Source organism: Pipra filicauda, unplaced genomic scaffold (assembly GCF_003945595.2).
Source record: "Pipra filicauda isolate LSUMZ 115617 unplaced genomic scaffold, ASM394559v2 scaffold336_size1087642_pilon, whole genome shotgun sequence".
In the NCBI taxonomy this organism is placed as follows: Eukaryota; Metazoa; Chordata; class Aves; order Passeriformes; family Pipridae; genus Pipra; species Pipra filicauda.
The window spans coordinates 1-20,267 of NW_024104461.1; the positions used below are offsets into that span (position 1 = coordinate 1).

A 20,267-nucleotide genomic window follows, 5' to 3' on the forward strand; every position below is an offset into this window, starting at 1 on the left:
TGGTGGGGGCTGTCAGTGCTACCGTGGGAACAGTGCTGGGGGGAGCTGCATCGTCCTCCTGGTGTTTGGGGGCTGTGCCCACCTTCACCCCCTGCTGTGTCCCCCTCCCAGGCCAAGTACAAAGCGCGGGAGGCGGCGATGAAGGCGCAGTCAGAGAAGAAACACGGCTCAGATAAAGAGGAGCGCGGGAAACTGCCCGAGTCTCCCAAAACAGCCGAGGAGATCTGGCAACAGAGCGTCATCGGGGACTACCTGGCTCGTTTTAAGGTGAGGGGATCATCACTCCCACCAGCAGGAGTTACCGTGTACCTTCTCCCTGGCTTTCACACCTGGGTTTGGGTTGGGAGCTGTGGGGAAGGCGGGGTAATGGGGTGGAGTGTCCTGGGCATTTTGAGTGCATCTAATGCGTCGTGGTGGTTCTGTGGTACAGAATGACCGGGGCAAAGCGCTGAAGGCCATGGAGGCCACTTGGAACAACATGGAGAAGAAGGAGAAGCTGATGTGGATCAAGAAAGCGGCGGAGGATCAGAAGCGATACGAGGTGGGTCCCTGCCCTGTCCTGTCCCTCACTGTGTCCAGTGGCTGATGCTGCCCCTCTCCCTGACCCCTCTCTCTCCTCTGGCTCAGAGGGAGCTGAGCGAGATGCGGGCCCCTCCGTGCTCCACCAACTCCACCAAGAAAATGAAATTCCAGGGAGAGCCGAAGAAACCCCCCATGTGAGTACCAGGGATCCAAAAAACTGGGTCTGGCTGTGCTGGTGGGACGAGCCTGGAGCAGCTGCAAGAGGAGGGAGGGTGGGCTGGGTGGAGGGGGATTATGGATGCCTGGGCTGTTTGTCCCAATCCGGTCTCCGTGCTCACCCCTGCAGGAATGGTTACCAGAAGTTCTCCCAGGAGCTGCTGTCCAACGGGGAGCTGAACCACCTCCCGCTGAAGGAGCGGATGGTGGAGATCGGCAGCCGCTGGCAGCGCATCTCCCAGGGCCAGAAGGACCACTACAAAAAACTGGCAGAGGAGCAGCAGAAACAGTACAAGGTGCACCTCGACATCTGGCTCAAGGTGAGTGTTGGGCCTGATGCCCAGTGGCGGGCTCTGGGATCCGTTGATTTTGGGGATGATGCTTGGCATGGTCTCTGCTCAAACCCTTCCTGACGGGAACCACCATCTCCAGGCCCTTTTTTGACATTTTGTAACTTAAAAGGATAAAAATGTATATATATGAGGAGGGTGTGCCCTGTGCTAGAGCCCTTCCCTGCTCCATCCCCCATTCCATTTGGTGTCTGCCCATCCCTGACTGTGTCTTGTCCCTGCAGAGCCTCTCGCCCCAGGAGCGGGCTGCCTACAAGGAACACATTTCCAATGTGAGTATCTGTGTGGCACTGCTGGAGGGCGTTGTCCTGGGGGTTTGGGGGTGTACTGGGTATCCCAAGGGCCTGGGGCCAGGCTGGGGTCAGCCCTGGACGAGGTTTGGATGTGTCACATTCTGAGAGCCCCTCCAAGGGGGATTCACCCCTGTGGCAGCTCAGCAGTGGGATTTTCTCTGGGCTGGGCACTGGGAAGGAGCAGAGCTTGAGCCCTAAATGGTTTTGTTTTGTCCCCCCTCGCTGCAGAAACGCAAGAGCATAGGGAAGATCCGGGGTCCCAACCCCAAGATGAAGCCAACGATGCAGTCCAAGTCGGTGAGTCACAACAGCCACATGGGGACACTCGATGCCCCCTCCCTGGGGAACGTGTCTGTGGGGACCCACACCGCTTGTTCAAGGCACCCCTGGTGCTTCCAGCTGCCTGCCCTCTCCTCGAGACCATAAGCCACAGGCCCTCCCCAAATCCCTGCTTACTACCCATTCAGGATGGATTTTGTCCCCTGGCACCTGTTCAGGGAGCCTTTTTGGGACCATTTGCAGCATAAATGGGGAAAGGCCTCGGTCAAGGTGTGGGGTGGGGAGTCACCTGATCCTGCTCAGTGGATGGAGGAACCCAAAGGTTGATGGCCAAGGACGGGGTGGGTGCTGCACCCGTGGGTTCGGGTGCCTCGGGGCTCCCACCTACATCAACCCCCTCTCGCAGGAGTCAGAGGATGACGACGAGGAGGAAGAGGAGGAGGAAGACGACGATGAAGACGAGGATGATGATGACGACAACGGCGACTCGTCGGAGGAAGGCGGCGACTCCTCAGAGTCCAGCAGTGAGGAGGAGAGCGAGGACGGGGACGAGGTGAGGCTGCGGCACGGGGAGGGCTCGGGGAGGGCGGTGGGGCCGCCGGGGCCCCCCAACATTCCCATTGCACTCACTCTGCCCCCCTCACCCTCATCCGGGGCCGGGGGGCCTCCGCAGCCAGGCTCAGATAGAACCGTGGTGGAGCAGCTCCCGGGAAGCAGGGGGGGATGCAGGGAGGCGAAGGGGAATGGGATCCCCCCCCATGTTCCCGGGGAGGGCGCAAGGAGCAGCCGCGGGGCGTAGTCAGGAGCAGCCTCGGGACGTAGAGGTGCGGGGGGGATGTGCAGAGCCCCCAGTGAGCAGAGAAAAATCTCCTGTCTTTTTCCTGGTGGAGATACTGAGTCTGGTCTCGGCTCCGTTTGCGCCAGTGTGAATGCCGAGTAAGTCACCAGAGTCAAAGCTTTACACCGGTGCAACTGAAATCAGAGTATGCTGGATGGCGCTGGGGCCAGAAACCGTGTCCGTGCCTTGTGCTCGCCACCGGACAGGTGAGGTGTTTCCACCCCCTCGCTGGTCTCAGCTCACGCCTCTTCCTTCCCTGGCTTTAGAGGGGGGAAACTGAGGCACGAGGCGGGTCGGGTACCCTCCCTCGGATCGTGTAGCGAGGCAGTGGCAGAGGTGAGGGCAGGACCCCCGCGCGCTGCTCCGGCACGTCCCCCCCGCCCGGCATCCCTGAGCTGAGCCCTTGCAAACACACTCCTGACTCCTGCCCGGCGTCCCTCCTCCTCCACCCCCCAAGTCCCCGGGGGACAGCGGTGGGAGGGATGGGGTTGCACCCCTGCGCTCTGTGGGGACCCCCCTGTGCTGCAGTGGGGAGGGCAAAGGGGTGACGATGGGTAAACCTTGCCCTGACCCCCCCCCGTCCTCTCTGCCATCACCCTCCCAGAACGATGAGGATGACGAAGATGAGGATGATGAGGATGAGGATGACAACGACTCAGAGGGCAGCAGCAGTTCCTCCTCCTCCTCGGGGGACTCCTCCGACTCCGACTCCAACTGATCCGGCCAAGCTCTTCGTAACGTCGTTTGGTTTCTCGGTTTCGGTCCCAAATCCCACTCGCAGCCCCCCAAAATCCTTCCTCTGCTTCCTCCTGACCCCCTGGGCGAGACACAGCCCCCCCGTGGGACCCCCAACACGAGGAACAGGGGTCGGGGGGACCCCTCCACCAAGCTCACACTACGGAGGGGGATCAGGGGGCTGCCCCCCCCCGGCTGGGGGGCAAGGAGGGGGCCCCCCATCCCTCCCCCCCGCTTTACTCCCGAGGGGAAGTGATTTATTTTTTTTTTGAATTTCATTCTTTTTGGGGAGGGGGGCATCCCTACCCCCATCACCCCCTCGCTACCAGCTCCGGACTTTATAGAAAGAGAAGAAAAACACACAGGAAAACAAAAAAACACAAAACAAAAAAAAAGAAACAAACAACAGCACCCCCCCCCCCCCCCCAACACACCTTTTTTTTTTTAATTAAAAAAACCAGAAACGGAGAAAAAAAATATCCCCCCCTCCCCGCGCAGCCCCTCCGGCAGCGGGCGCGGAGCACGAGCCGAGGCGCTCAGGACTCAGCCGATGGGACAATGTCTCCTTTTGCAACCTCCCCCACCCCTCTGTGCACCCCCCCTCCCCCCCAAAAAAAAACCCCCTTGTACAGTCTGGAAGCTGCACCGGGAGCTGCCCGGGAACTCTGCATCCACGGCACTTGGGAACGCCGGCCACGGACCGGACCGTGACCACCCCCCTGCCCCGGCACGTCCCCGAGTTGGTGGGGGGTGGGATTGGGGGGGGGGGTTGAAGGGAGGGGGGAGTGTGTGTGCGAGCGTGCGAGTGTGTGCCAGGGTGGGGGGCACCCGGGGGCTCAGCGTGACCAAGGGGGGGGCGCGGGGTCCCCCCCGCTCTGTTGTCGGTGGTTGTTGTGCCGTTGTATTTTATTTTATTTTTTTTGTTTGGTTTTTTTTTTTCCTTTTTATAAAACGAGAAAGATCCATCTTTTATTTTCCCCCCCCCCCCCGTCCACATCCCCCTCCCTCTTTCCACCCGTTTTCCTTCCCCTCCCTTCCCCCGTTTTCCCCTCCACCTCCAGTGAAGCTGCTCCTCTCCCTTCACCCCAAATCCTTGGGGGGGGGGGTGTGACACCAGCACTCCCCTTGCCCCAGTTTACCCCCAGTTATCCCCAGTTTGTCCCCCCCACCGTGGAGGTTTCATGCCCCTCGGGCCATGCTGTAAATATTGGTGTGGTTTGGGTTTATTTTGGGGGGGTCAATGCCCCCCTCCCTGGGAGGGGGATGGGGCCGTGGGGACCGGGGTGGGTGCATTGGGGGGGGCCTGTCAGGGGTCCCCCCCTTTTTTTAAGCAGACACGAGCACCAGCAATCCCACGGCACCTCCCTGCAGGGTTCCTGTCCCCCCCACCCCCCCCCCCCCCCCAAAAAAAAACCCCCTCCCAGTGTCACTGGGGACCCCCACTATACTGGGGGGGGCACAAGGTTGGTTCTTTCTGCCCCCTCCCATCCTGACCCCGGAGACGAGCTGGGCTGTGGGACAGGATTTGGGGGGCCCCAGGGAAGGGGACGGAGGGCACTGCCCCCCTCCCAGCTGAGGAGGGGGGGGCTGGTGGGGGCTTTTTCTTCCCTGGGCTATAACTTGGCCATTTTTCTCTTCTTTTCACTCAAATCGCAGTGGGGGCTGAGGGGGGGGGTCAAGCTGCAGGTTTGGGGTTTTGAGGGGGGTCCCTCCCCTCCCATCTCTAACCCCCTCCCAGGTTTGCTGCTCTCAGCACCCCAAATCCCCCTGAAGACTTGGGGGTGGCAGAGGGGGCAACACCCCTTATCCCGGCCTCAAATTGGGCTGAAAAACCACCATTTTGGGCAAACGACCCCAAACCTGGTGGGGGTGGGGGTGAACCCGGGTGCTCCCGCACGGACAATCCCCCTGTGTCCCCCCCGGGACCGGGGCCCCGAAGAGAACCCAGATGGTGTCCCCCTCCTCCATAATGTCTGTCTGTCCATCCCTCTGTCTCCTCCTCCCCTTCCCCAATCCTTTTGGGATTTTCCTTTCATTTTCTTCCCAATTTTTAATCCCCCTTCCCCCCCGAAATCCCCTAAGGGGAACCCCGCCATCCCTTTTTTTCTGCTGAATGTACCCAGCACCGTCGTGTTTCAGTGGATGTGTTTTTAGTACAAAAAAAAAGACAAAAAAAAAATTATCCCCCTTTCCCCCCCTCTTTTTTTTCTGTTTAAAAAAAATAAGAAAAAAAAAGGTAAAAAAAAAATTAAATAATAAAAAAGAAAAATTCTTACAGCGCCGACAAATTTGGGGAGGGGGTGGGGGGAGAAGGTGTTTGCGCTGCAAGAGAATTCCTGAGTGCATTTTGGCACTGCCACAAAATCCCGGGATCCTTTAGATGGAAGTTCTTGTGAATTACGTTAAAAAAAAAAAAAAAAAAAAAAAAAAAAAAAAAAACCCACCGGAAAAAAAAATAAGATTAAAAAAAAAAATCATCTTTTTTTTCTAATATTTAAAGAGTGTTTTTGTAGGTTTAAAAAAAAGACAAAAAAAAAGAAAAAAAAAAAGAAAAATAATAATAATAATCCCGACTTGGAATTTGTACGGCTGAGCGGGACACGGGGGGTCGTGTCCACGGTTTCCCGGTTTGCTTGGGGTTTCAGTTCTTTATTTTTGTTGTTGTTTATTTTGGAGCTTTTTGGGTTTTTTTCTTTTTTTTTCCTGTTTTTTTTTTTTTTTTGGTTGGTTTTTTTGTTGTTTTTTTTTTTTGTATAATAAAGTGAAAAATAATGTTTCTGTTCTCATGTCATTACTATAAAAAATAAAACTTTAGGAAAAAAAAAAAGTCAAGTGTGAGGAGTGTTTTTCCCTCCCTCCTGTGGGATCCACTTGGGGGGGGGATCCTGAGGGAGTTGAGGGGACAATCCCTAGGGGATCATTTTGGGGGGATCCACAGGGATTTGGAGTGGTTGCTAGTGGGGAGTGGGTTGGGATTGTGGAGGGATCTGTGGATCTGGAATGGCACAGGGGTCTGCTGGGGGGATCTGTAGGGAAGAGGATCAGAGAGTCATTTGGGAGGGGAGATCTGGGGGGGTCTCTAAGGGTAGGAGGGATCTGTAGGGTTGGGGGGATCCTTGGGGTGTGGGTGTTCCATAGGGATGGGGTAATCCCTAGGGGTGATGTATCCTTGGGATGAGGGGTCCGTGGGACTGGTGGGATCCCTGGAGAAGGCGAGGATCCATAGGGATGGGGGGACCACGAAGAGAGGGGATCCATGGGAATGGGGGCAACACCGGCACTGGGGGTCCCCGGGATGAGAGGCCCGGTGGAGTCGGGGGCTGGGGGGATTGGGGAGTCCAGTGGGGTCTGGGGGAATTGCGGGGGGATCGGGGGGCCCCGGGAGGATCGGGGATCCGTGGGTTCGAGGGACAGTGGAGATCGGGGGGTCCGAGTGGATCGGGGGTGCCGGGACTCCCCGGGGATCCGTGGGTTTGGGGGTCCTTGGGGCTCGGGGGACCCGGGGGAGATCGGGAACTTCGGGGGGATTCGAGGGCCTGGGGGGGTTCCGAGGAGATCGAGAGTCCGCTAGATCCTGGCTCTGCGGGATCGGGGGTCCGGTGGAATCGGAGACCCGCGGGTTCGGGAACATCGGGAGGGCCGGGGGTCTCTGCAGAGGGACCGGGGAGATCGAGGGTCCGTGGGTTCGGGGGTCTCCGCAGAGGGGTCGGACCGCGGGCAGCTCCGAGGCCCCCGCAGGCGGCCCCCGGCCCCGCCCACCCCAAACACCGCCCACCCTTCGCCCCGCCCACCCACTTTCGCCCCGCCCCTTCCCCACCGCCCCCCGCCAAGGCCGCGCGCCCGGCGCGGCGGCGGCTCCGGCCGCTCCCATTGGCCCGCGGGCCCCTCACGGCGCCTCCCCATTGGCCGGGAGCGGCGCGCGGCGGGGGGCGGGGCCGGGCGCGCGCCGGGCGCGGCGCCCCGCCTCCCCCTCCCTCACCCCCCCTCCCTTCCCTCACCCCCCTCACCCCCCTCGGCCGCCGCCGCCGCCGGGCGGAGGCACCGCCAGGCCCGGCCCGGCCGCTCCGCCCGCCCGGCACGGCCCCGGCACGGCCCCGGCACGGCCCCGGCACGGCCCCGGCCCCGGCCCCCGAGCATGGCGAGCCGCCGCCGCTGGGCCCCGCGCCGGAGCGGCGGCGGGCGCTGACCCGGCCCCGCCCCGGCCCCGGCGGACCCTCCGCGCCGGTCGGTGAGTGACCGCCCCGCCCCGCCCGGGCCCCGCAGCTCCCGCCCGCCCTCCGGGGCCCTGCCGGGCCGTGGGGGCCCCCGCCGCACCGGAGAGGGGCCCGCTGACCCCGCCCCGGGACCCCCCCACCGGAGCTCAGGGACCCCCCCGATCCGCCCGGGATCACCCCAGGGAATGCCCCCGGCCATGCCCTGCCCTGCCCGGGCCGCCTCCCCCAGCCCGAGAGCCCCCGGGAGCGTCCCTGAGCCCCCCCCAGCCCTCTGGGAGACCCCCTGAGATTCCCTTTCCCATGAGATCCCCTTTCTCCCCCTCCTTTTCCTGCCACCCCCCCACTCTGAGAGCCCCCGGGAGCTTCTCTGAGCCCCCCCCGCCCTGTTGGAGACCCCCTGAGATTCCCTTTCCCCCTGAGATCCCCTTTACCTCCTCCTTTTCCTGCCCCTCCACACCCTGAGAGCCCCCAGGACCTTTATAGACCCCCTCTACGACTCCCCCCTTCCTTCCACCTTTCCTGCCTTTCCTCCCACCCTGTCCTGAGAGACCCCACAACCCCCCCTGGGCCCTCCCAGCCCCATGTGAGACCCCCCCAGGCCCTGAGGCTGCCCCTTCCCCCACCTTTTATATCCTTCTCGTCCCTACCAAAAGCCCCCAGGACCCTCCCTGGGCTCCCCCAGCCCTATATGAGACTCCCCTTCCCTCCCCTTTCCTGTGCCCCCTCCTGAGAGCCCCCCAGGCCCTTCCTGGACCCTCAGGACCTGAGACCCTTCCCCTTCCCTCCCCTTTTCTGCCCCCACTCCCCAGTCCTGAGAGCCCCCCAGGACCCTCCCTGGGACCCCTCCAGCCCCATGTGAGACCCGCTGAGCCCCTTTTCCTTTCCTGTCCCCCTCCCCATCCTGAGAACCCCTAGGACCTTCCCTGGACCCCCAGACCCTGAGCCCCCCCTCTTCCCCTCTCCCTTTTCTGTCCCCCCCAAATCCTGAAATCCTCTGGGACCCTCCCTGGGTCCCTCCAGCCCTATGGGAGACCCTCTGAGCCCCCTTTCCCTCCTTTTCCTGTCCCATCCCTCCTGCCTGAGAGCCCCCAGGACTCTCCCTGGACCCCCAGACCCTGAGCCTCTCCTTCTTTCCCCCTGTGTTCTGCCCTCCCCATTCTGAGAGGCCCCCAGACCCTCTCTGGACCCCCAGGACCTGAGACCCCTCTCCTTCCCTCCCCTTTTCTACCCTCTCCCTCCCAATCTTGAGGGCCCCCAGGGACTGTCCCTGGGCCCCCCCAGCCCTATGTGAGACCCCCCAGGCCCTGAGCCCCCCTTCTGTCCCCCCTGCCTTTCCCAAGAGCCCCAAGGGTGCCTCTAAGCCCCTCCTTATTCCCCCCACTTTTGTACCCCCTGCCCATCCTGAGAGCCCCCAGGACCCTCCCTGGGCCCCCCCAGCCCTATGTGAGACCCCCGAGGCCCCTTCCCCCCCCTTTCCTGCTCTCCTCACCCCCCCCAGCCTGATGCAGCATCCAGACTTCTCATCCCCCCCACCCCCGAGCCTCCCCCCCAGAGCCTCCAGCCCTGCCTGCAGCGGGGTGGGGGGGCCCTGGGCAGGCCCCCCGACCCTCTCTGGGCTCCACACCAACCCCTCAACCCGGGGGGGGGGCCCAGGGGGGTCCCAGGAGGGTGAGGGCTGAGCCAGTTCCCTGTATCCAATACCCTGTTTCCTCTTTTTGCTGTGAAAGGAAGAGAAATCCCCAGCTCAGGGGGATTGGGCTGTGGGGTGGGGACAAGGGGACCCCCCTTGTGTCCCCCCATCCAGTGGTTGATCAGAGACCCCCCTCCGTGACAATTAGGGGTGCCACTGGTCAGCACCATCAGTGGGTACTGAGAGGGGTCTGGACACAAGTTTGGGGTCTTTAGACCCCATCAGGGGGGTCCAGGCCCCCCTTTTGTGGGGGGCACACATTGCTCCCCTCCCTGCCCTGTCCCCCCTCCATCCTCTGCAAGGGAGGGTGATGCAGTAAAACCCACCCCGAGGTGGGGGGACTGGTCTGGGGGGCACCACAAGTGCTCTGTGCACCCCTGGAGTCCAGAGACAGTCCTGGGGGGCTGGGGGGGCTCAGGGGGGCTTCTGGGCGGGGCTTGATGCCTTGGTGATGGTTGGGCATGTCCTGAGGGGTGGGGGACAACACGATGGACACAAGGGGACACATCCCCCGTGGCAGCCAGTGTTCCCCACCAACCTGGGAGGGGGTCTTTGCTGTGCTGGGAGGGGTCCATGTCAGTCTGGGGGGGGGGTTCATGGCTAACTGGGAGACCCCCGAGCCCCCCCACTTCATTCCTGGGGGGGTTTAACGCAGGGACTCTTCCTCTTGGGTACCCCCAAAGTGCATCTTGGGGCCATCCCAGGGTGTGCAGCGGGATTTTGGCTGGGAGGGGGGTGGGGGGGGTTCTCCTGGTGGGGGGTGAGGTGCCATCATGCCCCCCTGACCCCTGGCAGCCCCCCCGTGTCCCGTGCTATGAGTGTTCGCCGTGACTTCTCCGCGAGCAGCTGCAAATGAAAATGGAGGATATGTCTTTGTCTGGCCTGGATAACAGCAAACTGGAGGTGAGCTGCCCCCCACCCGGGGTCTGTATGCCCCCTGGGGTGTCCCTCTGTCCCCCCCATCACTAACAGCCCCCTCCTGGCCCCCCCAGGCCATCGCACACGAGATCTACACGGAGCTGGTGGAGGATGCCTGCCTGGGGCTCTGCTTCGAGGTGCACCGGGCTGTCAAGTGTGGGTACTTCTTCCTGGATGACACGGACCCCGACAGCATGAAGGACTTTGGTGAGCCCCCCAAGCTCCCCCTGGGGTCGGGGTGACACTGGTGACAGGGACACAGCCAACCCCCTGCTTCCAGTGCCACTGGAGAAGCTGTGGGGGAATTGGTGGTCCCCAGGCACAGGGGGTTGGGTTTAAGGGGTGCTGAGGGGGATTAAACACCCAAATGACCCCCTGGCAGTGACCAAACTGTCCCAGAGGGGTAAGTGTGGGGTGAACTGAACCCCAAAACGTGGTGCTGGGCCCTGGGGGGGCACAGCTGGGGTGAGAGGGGAGTGGAGACCCCCCCCCGACTGTGCTGCTGCTGGTTTCAGTCCCCCCAAAAGCTGCCTTGAGGCTCTTGGGGAGGATCTGGCAGCCCAAAGGATCCCCCCCAGAGCAGAATGGGTGTCTCAGGAGGGTCTGGCAGCCCAAAGTACCCCCCCAGAGCAGAGGGGGGGTCTTGGGAGGGTCTGGCAGCCCAAACAGAGGGTCTGGTAGCTCAGAGACCTCCTTGAACCAGAGTGGAAGGGAGGGGGTCTGGCAGCCCAAAGGACCCCCCAGCGCAGAGCAGGGATCTTGGGTGGGGGGCCTGGCACCCTAAAGGGAGGGTCTGTTAGCCTAAAGGACCCCCCAGAGCAGAGAGGGGATCTCAAGAAGGTCTGGCATCCGAAAGAACCCCCAGGATCAAAGTGGGAATCTCAGGAGGGTCTGACAGCCCAAAGGAAGGGCCTGGCTGCCCAAAGCTCTCCCCAGAGCAGAGGGGAGATGTCAGGGGGTTCTTGTGAGGGTCTGGCAGCCCGAGGGACACCCTGAGCAGAAGGGGAGTTTTGGGAGGGTCTCAGTTGGGTTTGGCAGCCCAAAGGAAGGGTCTGGCAGCCCAAAGCCTCCCCCCAGAGCGGAGTGGGGGTCTCAGGGCAGGGTCTGAGCGTGTCCCCCCCGCAGAGATCGTGGACCAGCCGGGCGTGGACATCTTTGGGCAGGTGTACAACCAGTGGAAGAACAAGGAGTGCGTGTGCCCCAACTGCAGCCGCAGCATCGCCGCCTCCCGCTTCGCCCCCCACCTGGAGAAGTGCCTGGGCATGGGCCGCAACAGCAGCCGCATCGCCAACCGCAGGTGGGCACCCCGAGGGCTGGGGGGCACCCCGCAGTGGGGGGGGCCCTGCTGGGGGGCTGGGGGTGTGCTCGGAGGGGAAACGGAGCCTCGAGGGGCTTGGGGGTGTGGGGCCGGGTGTCTTATCCATAGGGAAGCTCAGGCGTGGGGGGGGGACGTGCTGGGGGTGTTCTCAGAGGGAAATGGAGGTGTGAGGGGTGCTCAGGGTGGGGGGCTGGGTCTGTTCTCCATGAGGACACTGAGGCATGAGGGGAGCTGAGGATGTGGGGCTGGGTGTCTTCTGGATGGAGATACTGAGGCACGAGGTGGGCTGTGTCTTCTCAGTGGGGAAACTGAGGCATGGGGGGGGGCTGGGATTGTTCTCAGAGGGAAAACTGAGGCGCAAAAGGGGTTGAGGGAGGGTGGCTGGATCTCTTTTCCATGGGGACACTGAGGGATGAGGGAGGCTGAGTGTTATGGGGGGGCTGGGATTGTTCTCAGAGGGGAAACTGAGGCACGAGGAGGTTGGGGGCGTGGGGCCAGGTGTCTTATCCATAGGGAAACTGAGGTGTGAGGGGGGATGAGTGGGGGGGGCTGGAGGTGTTCTCTGTGGGGAAACTGAGGCACAAGGGGTGTTGGTGGTAGGTTTCTTCTCTGTGGGGGTGCAGTAGATTCAGGCACTGATGAACCTGGGGATGGGAGTTCAGCATCAAGGTCTCCCCTCTCCTTGCTTTTCATTGTGGGGGTGTCTGTTCTTGCCCAACAACCCTGGAGTCCAACCTCCAGTTGCTCTTGTTCTCACCCATGGCTTCACTCCATCCTGGGAAAACAAACTGGAAATCCTGGGTCTTCTGTCCCCCCCTGCTCTTGGTGGGGGTCCCTCTCTGGATCCTGGGATGCTGGGGAGGATGGGAAGTGCGGGATGGATCCTGGGGAGCCAGGCACGGTGCAGGGTGGGTCCTGGGGGCCAGGGTGGATGGGAGGGCACAGGACAGATCCCGGGGTGCCAGAGAGGATGTAGGATAGATCCTGAGGTACTGGGGAGGACAGGAGGGTACAGGGTAAATCCTGGTGTGCCAGGGAGGATGGAAGGGTGCAGGACGGGTCCTAGGGAGAATGTGGGACAGATCCTGGGGTGCTGGGGAGGATGTGGGGGCCAGAGAGAATGGGAGGTGCAGGATGGGTCCTGAGGAGGATGCAGGATGGGTCCTGAGGAGGATGCAGGATGGGTCCTGGTGAGGATGCAGGATGGGTCCTGGGGTGCTGGGGAGGATATGAGGTGCAGGAGAGATCCTGGGGTGCTGGGGGAGGCAGGGGATGGATCCTGGAGAGTGGATGAGGGTGCACAATGAACCCTGGGGTGCTGGGGAGGTGGGAGGGTACAGGACAGATCCTGGGGTTCCATGGAGGACGTGGGACAGGTCCTGGCCATGACCCCCCCTCCCCTCCCCGCACAGGATCGCGAGCAGCAACAACCTGAACAAGTCAGAGAGTGACCAGGAGGACAACGACGACATCAACGACAACGACTGGTCCTATGGCTCTGAGAAGAAAGGTGGGGGCTCCCTGGTCCCCTCAGGGGTGGGGGATGTGTCCTGCCTGCCCTGTGGCCCTTGATCCCAAGTCCAGGGTGGGTGTGTGGGGGGGTTTCATCCATGGGGAAGGGGATGCCCTGGGCTTGCAAATCTACCAGAAAAGGTCAAATCTGTCCCTTCTCTGTCTCTCCCCGTAGCAAAGAAGAGGAAATCGGATAAGGTGAGGGGGCAGGGGGTGCTGCGGGGTGTGGGGACCATGGGGGGGACATGGGACACCCCTCAACACCCCCCTGTTGTTGCAGAACCCCAACTCGCCCCGCAGGTCCAAGTCCCTGAAACACAAAAATGGTGAGGGGGCGGGGCTTAACTGCTGGGGGTGGGGCTTTTGCATTGGGGAGGGGCTTACACTGCCTGGGGTGGGGCATCTGTGGGGGCGGAGCATCGCAGGGGTGGAGCTTGGGGTGGGAGCAGAGTTTTGGGGGGGCATTTGGATGGGGGGGATGTAAATGAGGGTGGAGTATTTTGGATGGGTGGGGTGTAAAGGGGCAGGTATTTGGGGTGGGAGGGGCATTGGTGGGTGGGGCATAAAGTGGGGCAGGTATTGGGTGGGAGGGGCATTGGTGGGTGGGGCAGCTGCAGTGGGTGGGGCTTGGGGGGAGGTGGGGCTCTCACTATGGTGGCAGTGGGAGGGGGCACCAGGGGTCCCGTGGGGGGCCAGACCACAGGCAGGACCCCCCTCATCCCCCCTCACCCCTCCTCTCTCCCAGGCGAGATCGGTGGGAACCCCGATCCCTTCAAGGTGAGCCCAGGAGAAACAGCACCTGGTCCCTCCTCTGCCCCCTCAGGGGGGTCCTGTCACCCCCCTGGGAGGGTCCCCCCTGCTCCCCCCCAGCCCTGACCCCACTCTCTGCCCCCCCAGTACAGCAACTCGGCAGGAATCAACTACGAGACGCTGGGCCCCGAGGAGCTGCGGACACTGCTCACCACGGTGTGGGACTGGGGGGCATGGGGGCACAGGGGCCTCCAGAGGGACCTCATCCCTGGCCAGACAGGGGGCACAGGGGCTGGGACCCCTGGGATTTTTCCCAGCTCAGCTTCTTCCCACTGGAGCTGGTTAGAGGCTGGGAACAGGGATGTACAGTGGGTCTGATCCTGGGGGATGTGGTGGCCCAGTGTGGTGGCTGCCTTCTCTGGGGGGATGGGACAGCACTGGGAGGTTGGGGGGTCCCTAGGATTGGGGTCCCCAGGGCTGTGATAGTAGAGCACAGCCCAGGGGTCACTCACCTGTCCCCCCCCCACTCACCTGTCCCTTCCCTCCCCAGCAATGCGGGGTCATCTCCGAGCACACCAAGAAGATGTGCACCAGGTGAGAGCATCCCGGGCTAGCGTCCCTGTAGGGCTCGGGGGGGGGCTTCGTGGGGGTCCCCAACGTGCCTGGATGCCCACGGGGTGAGGGGAAACACCTGGCTGACCCCTGAATGCCATCCCCCAGGTCCCTGCGGTGTCCCCAGCACACGGATGAGCAGCGCAGGGCAGTCCGGGTTTACCTCCTCGGTCCCTCCGCGTAAGTGGGCACAGCCTCGGGGGTCCCCAAGGTCCTGGGGTCACTGTCCCGTGTGAACAGGGACTGGGGGGGCTGCACGGGGTGCTCAGGGGGGGCTGGGGACAGGGAGGCCCCCGGGAAGGGACGGGAGGTTAGGGCTGGGGTTGGGATGTGCAGTGGTGGGGAGCTGGGCCGAGCTCAGGGCATCCCCTTGGCATTGTGGGGGGCTCTGTCCCCCCCACCCCCCATGCCAGGGGCTGGGGACTCCCTGACACCTGTGCCCAGGTCCCTGCCCGAGGCAGAGGCCGGCGTGGAGAACGACAGCTTCGAGGTGGCCGAGAGCCAGGCCCTCATGAGCCGCCTGCAGTGGGACGGCTCCTCCGACATCTCCCCCTCCGACTCGGCCTCCTCCAAAGCCAGTGAGTGTTTGGGGGGCTGGGGGGAAAATCTAGGGGCACAGACCCCTCCATGGGGCAAATCTGGGGGCACAGATCCCTCCATGGGGCAGATACTGGGGCATAAAATCCTCCATGGGGCAAATCTGGGGGCAGACACCCCTCTGAGTGGGAAATCCTGAGGAACAGGCCCCTTCATGGAGGCAAATCCTGGGGCACAGAGCCCTCTGCAGGGCAAATTCTGGGGGACAGACCCCTTTGAGGGCAAAGCTTGGGGCACAGACCCTTCTGTGGGGGCAAAACTGGCTCTTCTGGCGTCTCCCCAGTGCAAGAGGGGATGAACACACTGTGGCTCCAAAGCCTAGAGCATCTGGGACATCTTGTCACCCACCATCCCAGGGTGGGGGAAATGTTTTGGGGTACATTGTCCTGGGTGTGGATTGGTGATGGGGGGGATCTTCTCTGTTTTGGGGGGCCCATCTCCTCCCTGACACCCCCATTTCTTCCTTTTTGCCCCTTTCCCAGGTACAAACAACTCCGAGTCCCGCAAGACCAAGAAGAAGAAGCCCCACCTGGGGCTGGTGAGTGGTGCCCCAGGGCTCGGCTCCAGCAAGAAGAAGAAGCCCAAGCCCCCCGCCCCCCACACCCCCAGCATCTATGACGACATCAACTGAGCCCCCCAGAGCTGGGGGGGGCCCAGGACGGACAGACGGACGGCCACGGGCCGGGGCAGCCCCCCCAGAGCCCCCTGGGTTGGACACAAAGTGGGTACCTGGGGCACGGAGGACTCGGCCGTCGCTGGAGCGGGGCTGGATCTGGGGAGCCCCCACTAGTGCCCCCGTTCCTCCCTGCCTGCCCCAGTGCCTCTATTTATTCTGTGACAGTTTTTGTACGTGGGGCTCCCGTTGGGGCACTGAGGGGGCACCTGGCTCGGACATGGGGGTATGACCACCCCCTTCCCCTCCCCAGTGCCCCCCAAACCCAGCTGTGCCCCCTCCCATACCCACTCCTCACTTACCCCAGCAGGGTGAGGGGCACCTGAACCCCCCGGGCAAGTCCAGGCCTGGGTGAGCGGGGTGTGGATCCCCTCTGCTGCAGGGTTTTGGGGTGAGCCCCCCCCCGGGCTGCCCCCCCATCCCTGCCCCGGGCTGGCTCTCGCTGGTCGGGCTGGCTCAGGGGTGGGGGGCACGCTGGAGGGGGGTGTTTCCCACTCAGAGGACAAGTGGGGACACCCCTGTGCCCCAAATCTCTTCAGCTGTGGGGGCCTGGCAGTGCCCTCACAGGGGGCTTCGGGGGGGCTGCATGCTGCATCCTTCGTGTTTGGGGCTGTTGGGGGGGGCTCTGGAGGTGGGGGGGTAGCTGCTGTGACCGTCTCTGTGCTGAACTGTGTGGGGAGGGGGGGCCCCAACCTGCCAGGGACAGCCTGGGGGGGCTGAGAGTGGAGCAAAATGGGGGGGGTAGGCACAGCACAGTCTGGCTTCAAGGCAGAGCCCCCCCACCTCATCCCCCCAGGGCAGCTCTGTTGTTCCGCTCCCCGCATGCCCGGGGACCTGCTGCTGCAGTCAGGGGGGTCATTGGGGACCCCCCACCAGCTCTGGCTGGTGTTTGCACTCCCACAGGCTCTGCTTTTGGCTGGGGGGGCCGGGACCAGCGCCCTGCTGTGTGGGCTGGGGGGGGGACAGGTCCCTCTGGCTGGATCCAGGTCACCCCCAGCCCCACGATAACCCGAGCTGTTCTCCATCACAGGGGCTGCATCAGGGACAGGGTTGGTTCTGTCCCCTCCGTTGTACCCCCCCATGGCTGTCTGACCCCCCCACCCCCCTTGGCCCTGTGTCCCTGGGGGGGGACTGTGTCTGTCCCCCCACCCCAGTGCCCTGGCTCGTCCTCTCGGTGGGGCTCACAAATTATGGTGCTCTCGACTCTGGATTCACTATTGTTTTCAAACTGCTGCTAAAGGCTGGGCTGGGGGGGTTCCACAGAGCCCTGGGCACCCCAAAATGCTGCGGGGGGGCCCCTCCTCACTGCATGGGGACCCCCGTGTGGCCCCTCCCGGTGTGGCTTTGGGGCTGGGGGGGCCTGGCCACCGGAGCACACCGAGCTGGCCTTAGTGTGCCCTGGGGCCTGCAGATGGGGGTGTGGGCACCCAAAAACACAGGGGGTCACCCTGAGCCCCCCGCAGCTGCTTGGGGAGGGCACAGTGAGCTGGGGTCTTGGGGGGGGGAACAGCTTGAGCCCCTCTGGCTGCGGGAGAGGCGCTGCAAATTTGGGGTCCAAGGGGTGTAACGGGGCTTGGGGGGGGTTGGATGTGCCCTGTGACCCCCCCAGGTCAGTGTCCTCACCCCCCAGCCCCCAGTGTTTCTGCGTGTCCCCCCTCCGGGGGGAGCTGAGCCCTTGTGAGGTCTGTGTGTCCCGTGAGTGGGTTGTGGCTGCCCCTGTAAATAAAACTGCATCTTGACTTGGTATCCCTGGCATTAATTACGGCTGGTTAATTAAGCAAGGCTGTTACCCACCCCCGACCACCACTCCATTTACTGCGTGTGGGGCTGGATTTGTTTTTATAACCCCCCCAAAAGCACGGGAAGGGGGGAAATAAGCAACCCCAGGGTGGGAAGGTGAGCGCTGGGGTGACTTAACACCCTTTATTTGCTTTAAAAAGACCTTGGGAAGAAGCCACGGCCCATTCCAGTGCTGTCCCACTCCCCCAGAGCTGGGATTGGGAATGGGACGAATGGAGTTCTGAGGGGGGGGGGCACAGCCCCTTTTTGGGGGGATAAAATCTGGCAGCGAGACTGGGCCAAACAGCCCCTGCCGTGCTGGCTGTGGTCACTGTAATGCCACAGGGACGGGGACAGTGGGGACAGGGACACTGGGGTGCCTCCCCAGCTCCTTCCCGCCTCATCCCGACTGTCCATACACCCCGAAGGCCAGGAAGGTGACCAGGACGGTGACCCCGATGAGGGACACGGTGGCCGGGGTGGTGAAGAGCTGCCGGTAGTTGACGCGGAAATACCACCCGAGCGCCAGCACCACCATGACTGTGGGGACCATGAGGGTCCCCCCGCCCAGGGGCAGCCCCGGGGCCGCGGGGCCGGCGGGAACAGGGTCGGGCAGGGCGGGGGTGGCCGTGGTGGCTCCCCGGGAGCGGTGGCAGTGGATGACACAGTTGTCCGTGATGCGGAGCGAGCGCAGTGTCCGCGCCTGGTCCTGCAGCAGCTGCCCGCGGTAGATGAGCTTCATCTGGCTCTCCTGGCCCGCAAAGTATTTGCTGTGGGAGGAGGGCAGAGGTTGAAGGTGGCAGAGAATGGGCTCGTGGACACACCTGGGGCTGATGGAAACCCCCCCCATTGTGAAACGGGGAGGGGACAGCACAGGGGGACAGTGATGGCACCGCCACCACGTGCCACCTTCTATTTTAAACTTGTTTTAAATCCCCCCTCCTCGGTGTTTTTGGAAGAACAAGATGGAAAAAAACCCTCTCCCGTTCTGCTGGGTGAGGGCTGTTTGCACTCGGGGGGGCACAGGAGCTGAGGGGGGGTGGGCTGGCGGCCTGGCACAGCTCCCCACGTCCCCTTTCCCTCGGGACTTACCTCTTGAGAACCCCCACGGTGTCCTCGGGCCGGGCCATCGCCACCTCCTCGGTGTCGTTGAGGAACTTGAGGCGGATCTTGATGAGTCCGGGGCACAGATCCCCCTCCCCGGGGGCGCGGGGCTCAGCCATCCCTTGGGACAAGCTCTGGACATCCAGCAGCTGCTCCAGGCCGGGGTCGGGGGTGGTGCCGCTGTCCCCCTGCGCCGCCGCTCCTCCTTCCTCCTCAGTTTTCTCCTCCGTGTTCTCGGGGACCCCGGGGGGCTCCGGGGCTTCTGCCGCCCCCGCGGCCCCCCCGTAGGGCGGGAGGGGCCCGAGGCGGATGACAGCGGCGTCCCCCGTGCCCAGGGCCTGGCTGGTGCCATCGGCCACGTACGTGGAGAGCCAGGCCAGTACCAGCGCCAGCGCCAGCACCGCCAGCCCGGCCACCAGCGTCACCTCGTCCCCCACCCCCGGGATGAGGGGGGCGGCGGGGGGCTCCATCTCCGGGATCCTCCCGCTCAGCCTGGGGTCTTTATTCCTTCCGCAACCCCCTGGTGCCCGGTGTGGATGCCAGCGGGGACCCCCGGGGTGGCAGCAGGGACCACTCCGCGGTCACCTTCCAACAGATCCCGGCGCTGCTCCCGCTACCCGGAGATCCCGAGGGACGGGAGTTCCTCACCGCAGGCCGTTCCTTCTCGCTCCCGAGCGGTGCCGGGGCCGCGCTCCCCTCGCCGGGGCTGACGAAGGGTCCCAGGGGGTCCCACAGCCCCTCGGTGCCCAGCCCGGGCAGCGTCAGCCCATCCCCGACCTGGGCGGAGCGGAGCGATGCGGTGAGAGGGGCGGGGGGGACGGGCAGCACGGGCAGAGCCGGGCCGGGCCCGGGGCGGCGGAAGGAACCGGGGGGCCCGGTGGATCCCGCTGTGTCCCTGCCAGCTCCGGGGGGTCCCTGCTCGTCCCGGTGTGTCCCGGCTAGTCCCTCACGGTCCCGGTGTGCCTGCTGTGTGTTCCCGTCATTCCCGGGGGTCCCGCTGTGTCCCCACCATCCGCGGGGGTCCTGGTGTGTCGCTGCCCCTCCCGGTGTGTCCCTTCCATCCCCAGGGGGTCTCCAATAGTCCCGGTGTGTCCCTGCCGTCCTCGCTGGGTCCTGGTTTGTCCCGCTGTGTTCTGGGGCGTCCCTGCCATCCCCGGGGGTCCCGCTGTGTCCCCGGGGGTCCCGCTGTGTCTGGAGATCCCGGTGTGTCCCTGCCATCCCCTCTGTGTCCCCGGGGGTCCGGGTTTGTCCCGGGGGTCCCGGTTTGTCCCGGGGGTCCCGGTGTCCCCCCTCCCCACTCACCGCCTCCCGCCGCCGCCGCCCGCGCGCCGGAAGCGCCACGTCAGACGGCGCCGCCGCCAGGGGGCGGGAGCGGGCGGTGGGCGCGCGCGCGTTACATCACAGCCCCGCCCATCGGGCTACGCCCACTGGGCGGGGTTTGTGGAGAAGGAGGCGGGGTTAGCAGAACACATCCCTCTCGGGGGCGGGTCATGGGCGGGGCCTGTGGGGCGGGGCGGGGTCAGTGAGTGAGTCATCACGCCCATGATTGGTGGGCGCGACCGGTGGGGGCGTGGCCACGGAGGGCGGGGTTTGGGGCGGGGCCCGGGGCTCCGCGGGGCAGGGCCTCGGGAGCCACGTGTGACACCCCCCGGGCGGGGCTGCCCGGGGCGGGACCCTCCCCGAGGCCCTGAACCCACCCCGAGGCCCTGAACCCACCCCGAGGCCCTGAACCCACCCGGGGCTGAACCCCTCTGGAGCTGAGCCCCCCGCCCCGGGAGGCTGAATGAACCCTCCGGGGGCTAAACCCACTCCAGGGCTGAACCGCCCTCGGGGGCTGAACCCCCCTCAGGGCTGAGCCCCCTCCGGG

At 63.9% G+C, this 20,267-nt stretch overlaps 3 protein-coding genes across 3 annotated transcripts; 2 read left to right on the plus strand and 1 right to left on the minus strand.

Moving 5' to 3' along the window:
* The first annotated feature begins 103 nt into the window (after window positions 1-103).
* Window positions 104-3,651, plus strand: UBTF (upstream binding transcription factor). The gene is made up of 8 exons (XM_039384022.1): window positions 104-267; window positions 431-541; window positions 628-716; window positions 869-1,058; window positions 1,313-1,360; window positions 1,610-1,678; window positions 2,067-2,213; window positions 3,103-3,651. Exons 1-8 carry the CDS (start codon window positions 139-141, stop codon window positions 3,214-3,216), a joined length of 897 nt encoding a protein of 298 aa, XP_039239956.1. The 5' UTR covers window positions 104-138; the 3' UTR covers window positions 3,217-3,651.
* Window positions 3,652-7,420: 3,769 nt separating this feature from the next.
* ATXN7L3 (ataxin 7 like 3) lies at window positions 7,421-17,088 on the plus strand. The gene is made up of 13 exons (XM_027734088.2): window positions 7,421-7,461; window positions 9,933-10,040; window positions 10,130-10,262; window positions 11,181-11,352; window positions 12,786-12,883; window positions 13,061-13,083; window positions 13,166-13,211; window positions 13,631-13,662; window positions 13,783-13,851; window positions 14,186-14,229; window positions 14,356-14,427; window positions 14,692-14,825; window positions 15,327-17,088. The coding sequence occupies exons 2-13, from the start codon at window positions 9,990-9,992 to the stop codon at window positions 15,473-15,475; spliced, it is 1,023 nt and encodes a 340-aa protein (XP_027589889.1). The 5' UTR covers window positions 7,421-7,461; window positions 9,933-9,989; the 3' UTR covers window positions 15,476-17,088.
* A 318-nt stretch (window positions 17,089-17,406) lies between these two features.
* On the minus strand, window positions 17,407-19,165 carry TMUB2 (transmembrane and ubiquitin like domain containing 2). Its single transcript, XM_027734103.2, has 2 exons — window positions 18,389-19,165; window positions 17,407-18,066 (listed from the first exon to the last, which is right to left on the minus strand). The coding sequence occupies exons 1-2, from the start codon at window positions 18,868-18,870 to the stop codon at window positions 17,697-17,699; spliced, it is 852 nt and encodes a 283-aa protein (XP_027589904.1). The 5' UTR covers window positions 18,871-19,165; the 3' UTR covers window positions 17,407-17,696.
* Between the last annotated feature and the right edge of the window lie 1,102 nt (window positions 19,166-20,267).

What these genes read in the sequence shown, in the direction of transcription:
- TMUB2 (XM_027734103.2), bottom strand. Translation starts at nt 18,870, where the DNA reads ATGGAGCCCCCCGCCGCCCCCCTCATCCCGGGGGTGGGGGACGAGGTG. An exon ending in ACCGTGGGGGTTCTCAAGAG is followed by an intron (nt 18,067 to 18,388) that starts GTAAGTCCCGAG and finishes CTCCTCCCACAG; the next exon opens with CAAATACTTTGCGGGCCAGG.
- UBTF (XM_039384022.1), top strand. Translation starts at nt 139, where the DNA reads ATGAAGGCGCAGTCAGAGAAGAAACACGGCTCAGATAAAGAGGAGCGC. An exon ending in ACAAGGAACACATTTCCAAT is followed by an intron (nt 1,361 to 1,609) that starts GTGAGTATCTGT and finishes CCCTCGCTGCAG; the next exon opens with AAACGCAAGAGCATAGGGAA. An exon ending in CAACGATGCAGTCCAAGTCG is followed by an intron (nt 1,679 to 2,066) that starts GTGAGTCACAAC and finishes CCCCTCTCGCAG; the next exon opens with GAGTCAGAGGATGACGACGA.
- ATXN7L3 (XM_027734088.2), top strand. Translation starts at nt 9,990, where the DNA reads ATGAAAATGGAGGATATGTCTTTGTCTGGCCTGGATAACAGCAAACTG. An exon ending in GTCCCTGAAACACAAAAATG is followed by an intron (nt 13,212 to 13,630) that starts GTGAGGGGGCGG and finishes CCTCTCTCCCAG; the next exon opens with GCGAGATCGGTGGGAACCCC. An exon ending in ACCAAGAAGATGTGCACCAG is followed by an intron (nt 14,230 to 14,355) that starts GTGAGAGCATCC and finishes GCCATCCCCCAG; the next exon opens with GTCCCTGCGGTGTCCCCAGC.